Genomic DNA, 6,886 nt, shown 5'->3' on the forward strand with positions numbered 1-6,886 from the left:
ATAAGCTGAGGCCTGGGCTCAGCGACTGCTGCCAGTGTCATTGCATAGATGGTCAGGAGATCCAAGTAAGGACTCAAGCCTCCAGATTGTTCAGCTTGATCCCATTTTCATAACCGGGAATATTTTTCTTTTTTTCAAATCCCAGAGGTTATTTATGGTGGGGCGCTTTACACCTCTTCACAGACCCCTAGGGGGCTGCAGACACCCCCAAGTTGAGAACTCCTGCTGTGGGGAACTTGTCACATTCCACGAATCAACAAATGTTCCCTTTGTCCCCATTCTGTCTCCAACTTCCTTACCAATCACTGACCCGTGTCACAAGGTGACATTCAATTTCATGCGCTTTTATTTTTACTAATGACCTCATGTGCAGATCCTTATTAAATGCTTTCTGGAAGTCCAGAAAGACAACAAATATAGACCCTCATGTCCTCAACGCATCTCTGAACAGGTCAAACATACCCGACTCATGGAATACCCTTTTGGCGTGTGACTGACCAAAATGCAGAAGGCTCATTCGGGAAGCCACCCAACTCATCAAGACACTTCGTCAAGAACGTGCAAGTGCAAAGTCAAGACATCAGAGGGAGTGCACAAACCTCCAAACAACCCATCTACCCAACCCTTCAAGCACCATCTGCCTCTTCAACCCACACCCGCCACAATGTGACAGAGCCTGCAAATCGTGCATTAGATATATCAGTTACCTCAGAACCCATCGAACTGGAGTGGAAGCAAGTCATCCTCAATCCCAAGGGACTGCCTACAAAGGGGCCCTCCCATGTCCATCAGGTTAATGACACTAACATAGGCTCGACCATGCCAAAACTATAGCCACACACCAGAACTCAAGAATTAATACAACAGACAACCAAGATCAGTACACTCTAGGATTACCTCTCATTAAATTCATTCTGAGTTTTTCATAAGCAACAATGAAGATGAACCATTGGTGCACGAGTGGATAATCAAGGCAATGGGGGTTAATATATTCTAACAAGTGCAAACACATTTCAATTTATTTGCCCCATGTTTACAAATTTGCTCTCTTGTACAAACTTACAGCTCTCCAAGTATATAAAATGATTAAATGTTACAACACACAGGTTGATTTAGCCTATGATATTACTTCCCTTCCCCCATTCCAACTTATACCACAACTGAATCACACTCTCCCCCTGCACTCCAAAATGTCTCCACTCTCAACATACACAGTCCTTCATTCTCTAACTTCACACCAATTTAATCAATTCCCTGAACCTATATTCAACATCCATTAATCTCATTTTCTTCATCTCTGTCCTTACCAACGCACATCCCATCCCCGCTCCCTCCCCCACTGCTCTCCACCTGCCCGAGTTGCTCTCCCTTCGCCCAGCTCTCTCTTATTCCTCGCTTCCCTCCCATCCATCTCTCACCCCAGCCCTTGTCCCATCTTCGCTTCCCCTCACAGTCCTCTCATTCCCTCGCTCTCCCTCTTTCCCCCTCGCTCCCACTCACCCTTCTTTCCCATCCTCTCTGTCACTTTCTCCCTCTCTTGCCACCTCTCTCTTTGCCTCCCTTGCCCCACTTCCCACCGACCGGTGTCATATTCTCTCCTCCGCTACCCACAAAGGCATCTCTCCCCCCTCCCCGATGTCTTTCCCACCCCAGTCTCACTCTTTTGTCCCTCCCTGTTCTCTCTTCCCCCAACTCTCCTGGCCCTCTTGCTCGCTCTTGTCCCCAACTCACCCAAGTTTCTCCCTCTCCTCCCCTCCCTTGCTCCTTAGTCCCTCCCACTGACCCCCACCTCCCTATCTTTTTCTCCTCCCCCTCCCACCACCACCCTCCCCTCAAGGTCTCTCTCTCTCTCCTCTCCCCCTCCCCAGTTCCTCTCCCAGACCCGCAACCCCCCTCCTCCCCCACCCCACAGGCCCTCTAATCCTCACCAGTCCCTCTCCTCCCTAGATCTCCCTCCAGTCATTCTCCCCACGTCTCCCCCCGTTTCTCTCCCCACGACACCCCCACCCCGTCCCACTGCTCCCACCCCACTCCCCCATCCCACTATCCCCCCAAGGGCCCTCTCCCCTTTCATCCCCATCCCTACTCCACTCCTCCCCACCCCTCTCCCCACTATCCCCTCCAGGACACTCTCCGCTCCCTCCCCTCCCTCACCCCTCCCTCTCTCCCCTCCCTCCTCTCATTCCCCTCCCCTCCCTCCTCCTCTCATCCCGCTCCCTCCTCTCATCCCGCTCCCTCCCCTCATCCCGCTCCCTCCCCTCATCCCACTCCCTCCCCTCATCCCACTCCCTCCCCTCCCTCCCCTCATCCCCCTCCCTCCTCTCATTCCCTTCCCTCCCCTCATTCCCTTCCCTCTCATCCCCCTCCCTCCTCTCATCCCCCTCCCCTCCCTCCTCTCATCCCCCTCCCTCCCCTCCCTCCTCTCATCCCCCTCCCTCCCCTCCCTCCTCTCATCCCCCTCCCTCCCCTCCCTCCTCTCATCCCCCTCCCTCCCCTCCCTCCTCTCATCCCCCTCCCTCCCCTCCCTCCTCTCATCCCCCTCCCTCCCCTCCCTCCTCTCATCCCCCTCCCTCCCCTCCCTCCTCTCATCCCCTCCCTCCCCTCCCTCCTCTCATCCCCCTCCCTCCCCTCATCCCCTCTCATCCCGCTCCCTCCTCTCATCCCGCTCCCTCCCCTCATCCCGCTCCCTCCCCTCATCCCACTCCCTCCCCTCATCCCACTCCCTCCCCTCCCTCCCCTCATCCCCCTCCCTCCTCTCATTCCCTTCCCTCCCCTCATTCCCCTCCCTTCATTCCCCTCCCTCTCATCCCCTCCCTCCTCTCATCCCCCTCCCCTCCCTCCTCTCATCCCCCTCCCTCCCCTCCCTCCTCTCATCCCCCTCCCTCCCCTCCCTCCTCTCATCCCCCTCCCTCCCCTCCCTCCTCTCATCCCCCTCCCTCCCCTCCCTCCTCTCATCCCCCTCCCTCCCCTCCCTCCTCTCATCCCCCTCCCTCCCCTCCCTCCTCTCATCCCCCTCCCTCCCCTCCCTCCTCTCATCCCCCTCCCTCCCCTCCCTCCTCTCATCCCCCTCCCTCCCCTCCCTCCTCTCATCCCCTCCCTCCCCTCCCTCCTCTCATCCCCCTCCCTCCCCTCATCCCCTCTCATCCCCCTCCCTCCCCTCATCCCCTCCTCGCATCTCCCTCTCTCCCCTCCCTCCTCTCCCTCCCATCCCCCTCCCTCCTCTCCCCTCATTCCCCTCCCTCCTCCCCTCATCTCTCCCCTCCCCTCATCCCCCTCCCTCCTCTCCCCTCCCCTCATCCCCCTCCTCTCCCCTCATCCCCCTCCTCTCCCCTCATCCCCCTCCTCCTCTCCCCTCATCCCCCTCCCTCCTCTCCCCTCATCCCCCTCCCTCCTCTCCCCTCATCCCCCTCCCTCCTCTCCCCTCATCCCCCTCCCTCCTCTCCCTCCCATCCCACTCCCTCCTCTCCCCTCATTCCCCTCCCTCCTCCCCTCATCTCTCCCCTCCCCTCATCCCCCTCCCTCCTCTCCCCTCCCCTCATCCCCCTCCCTCCTCTCCCCTCCCCTCATCCCCCTCCTCTCCCCTCCCCTCATCCCCCTCCTCTCCCTTCATCCCCCTCCCTCCTCTCCCCTCATCCCCCTCCCTCCTCTCCCCTCCCCTCATCCCCCTCCCTCCTCTCCCCTCCCCTCATCCCCCTCCCTCCTCTCCCCTCCCCTCCCCTCATCCCCCTCCCTCCTCCCTCCTCTCCCCTCCCCTCATCCCCCTCCTCTCCCTTCATCCCCCTCCCTCCTCTCCCCTCATCCCCCTCCCTCCTCTCCCCTCCCCTCATCCCCCTCCCTCCTCTCCCCTCCCCTCATCCCCCTCCCTCCTCTCCCCTCCCCTCATCCCCCTCCCTCCTCTCCCCTCCCCTCATCCCCCTCCCTCCTCTCCCCTCATCCCCCTCCCTCCTCTCCCCTCATCCCCCTCCCTCCTCTCCCCTCATCCCCCTCCCTCCTCTCCCCTCATCCCCCTCCCTCCTCTCCCCTCATCCCCCTCCCTCCTCTCCCCTCATCCCCCTCCCTCCTCTCCCCTCATCCCCCTCCCTCCTCTCCCCTCATCCCCCTCCCTCCTCTCCCCTCCCTCTTCTCCCCTCATCCCCCTCCCTCCTCTCCCCTCATCCCCCTCCCTCCTCTCCCCTCCCCTCATCCCTCTCCCTCCTCTCCCCTCCCTCCTCTCCCCTCATCCCCCTCCCTCCTCTCCCCTCCCCTCATCCCTCTCCCTCCTCTCCCCTCATCCCCCTCCCTCCTCTCCCCTCCCCTCATCCCTCTCCCTCCTCTCCCCTCCCTCCCCTCCCCTCATCCCCTCCCTCCTCTCATCCCCCTCCCCTCATCCCCTCCCTCCTCTCATCCCCCTCCCTCCTCTCATCCCCCTCCCTCCTCTCATCCCCCTCCTCTCCCCTCCCCCTCCCTCCTCTCCCCTCCCCCCCCCCTCCTCTCCTCTCCCCTCATCCCCCTCCCTCCTCTCCCCTCCCTCCTCTCCCCTCCCCTCATCCCCCCCTCCTCTCCCCTCATCCCCCCCCTCCTCTCCCCTCATCCCCCCCCTCCTCTCCCCTCATCCCCCCCCCTCCTCTCCCCTCATCCCCCCCTCCTCTCCCCTCATCCCCCTCCCTCCTCTCATCCCCCTCCTCTCCCCTCATCCCCCTCCCTCCTCTCATCCCCCTCCCCCTCCTCCTCGTCCTTCTTCCTACTCCTCCCACTCCATCTCCCTGCTCCTCCCACTCCCTCTGGGCCTTGGATCACTCCCGGGGCCGCGCTGTGCAGCCGGCCGGGTCTGAGAGCTCAGTAGGCATTCGGTCGCTGAGGGCGGTCACCCCATCCAAGACGGAGCCGCACTCACCGCGCTTATCGTGGTCGTAGCCCACTAGCACGAAGTAGTCGGCCAACCTGGCCATGGCCGTGTCCCGGTTGCTCGGCGCCGCCTGTGATCCCAACCGTCAGCATCGTCCCGCCGCCATCACCGCGCCTGCGCGCCCTGCGCCGGGCGGGGAGGCGAGACCCAGCCCATAATAGTCAGTGCTTGCGTCGCCATGGTAACCGCCATCATAACCAGCTCAAAGCAGATCCGTCTCATACAAACAGGGACGAGTTACAGCCATTCGGCCTATTGTGTCTGTGCTGACCCAAAATTTCTATCCAACTTAAATCTCACTTTCCAACTTCAAAGTACTTCAAATCTCATTGTTAATATCTCTGCTAATGGAAATAGACCCTTACTATCGACTCTATCTTTGCCCCTCAATTAAAAGAAAATAAATTCTCCCCCTTCCAAGGAAAACAGCCCCAGGGTATCCAATCTTTTCTCATAGCTAATTTTGATTTCTGGTTATGGCAGCATCCTCATAAAGCTTCTCTGACCGTCTAGTGGGAACTGATCCATGTAATGTAATGATCAGAAATGTGCTCAGTACTCTAGCCTGTAGCCTAACTAGTGTTGTATACAGTTCTAACATAACCTCTCTGCTCTTATATTCTGTGCCTCCTCTGAAGAGGAAAGTATCCCATGTTCCTTCTTAACCACCCATAATAACAAACCATATCAACCAACCTGTACCCTATAATAGCAAACTGTTGCACTTGCCCACAGTAACTGTCCTCGAACCCATAATAACCAGTGCATTAGACGGTGCCCATCACATAATGTATAGTTCTTCAGTACAAGAGTAAAGAATAGTTCAGAAACAGAAAACATCAAGCACGGGACAAATGTAGACACAGACACAAATGCCCTGTTCTGGGTAAATAAGTTTGCTGAGCTGCAGGCGCACAAGTTGCCACATGGAACTATGATATAGTGGCAATAATAGAACCTGGTTCACACAAGGCAAGGATTATGAACTTAATATTCCTGACTACAACGTATTTTTTATTCGTTCATGGGATGTGCATGTCACTGGCCAGGCGAGTATTTATTGCCCATCCTTAATTGCCCTTGAGAAGCTGGTGATGAACTGCCTTCTTGAACTGCTGCAGTCCATGTGGTGTAGGTACACCCACAGTGCTGTTAGGGAAGAAGTTCCAGGATTTTGACCCAGCAACAATGAAGGAACAGCGATGTATTTCCAAGTCAGGATGGTGAGTGACTTGGAGGGGAACTTCCAGGTGGTGGTGTTCCCATCTGTCTGCTGCCCTTATCCTTCTAGAAAGTAGTGGTCATAGGTTTGGAAAGTGCTGTCTAAGGAGGCATGATGGGTTCCTGCAGTGCATCTTGTAGATCGTACACAGTTCTGCCACTGTGCGTCGATGGTGGAAGAAGTTCATGTTTGTGGATGTGGTGCCAGTCAAGCGGGCTGCTTTGTCCTGGATGGTGTCAAGCTTCTTGAGTGTTGTGGGAGCTGTACTCATCCAGGCAAATGGAGAGTATTCCATCACACTCCTGACTTATGCCTGGAAGATGGTGGACAAGCTTTGGGGAGTCAGGAGGTGAGTTACTCACTGCAGGATTCCTAGCCTCTGACCTGCTCTTGTAGCCACAGTATTCACTTGGCTAGCCCAGTTCAGTTTCTGGTCATTGGTAACCCCCCAGGATGTTGATAGTGGGGGAATTCAGTGATAGTAATGCCATTGAATGTCAATGGATGATGCTTAGATTCTCTCTTGTTGGAGATGGTCATTGCCTGGCACTTGTGTGGCACGAATGTTACTTGCCACTTGTCAGCCCAAGCCTGGATATTATTCAGGTCTCGCTGCATTTGGACATGGACTGCTTCAGTATCTGAGGAGTCGCGAAGGTGTTGAAGATTGTGCAATCATCAGCAAACATCCCTACTTCTGACCTTCTGATGGAAGGAAAGTCATTGATGAAGCAACTAAAGATGATTGGGCCTCGGACACTACCCTGAAGAACTCCTGT

The 6,886-nt window shown here is 57.0% G+C and overlaps 1 protein-coding gene across 4 annotated transcripts in view; it reads right to left on the reverse strand.

The window, feature by feature from the left end:
- sbf1 (SET binding factor 1) overlaps window positions 1-5,002 on the reverse strand; it is a 181,898-nt gene extending 176,896 nt beyond the window's left edge. For all 4 annotated transcript variants that reach the window (XM_041202231.1, XM_041202233.1, XM_041202232.1 and 1 more), the window contains exon 1: window positions 4,874-5,002. In XM_041202231.1, coding sequence (XP_041058165.1) covers window positions 4,874-4,928 — 55 coding nt within the window. In that variant the 5' untranslated portion in view covers window positions 4,929-5,002. The remainder of the gene's footprint in view (window positions 1-4,873) is intronic.
- Between the last annotated feature and the right edge of the window lie 1,884 nt (window positions 5,003-6,886).

Source organism: Carcharodon carcharias, chromosome 13, assembly GCF_017639515.1.
Source record: "Carcharodon carcharias isolate sCarCar2 chromosome 13, sCarCar2.pri, whole genome shotgun sequence".
Classification (NCBI taxonomy): Eukaryota; Metazoa; Chordata; class Chondrichthyes; order Lamniformes; family Lamnidae; genus Carcharodon; species Carcharodon carcharias.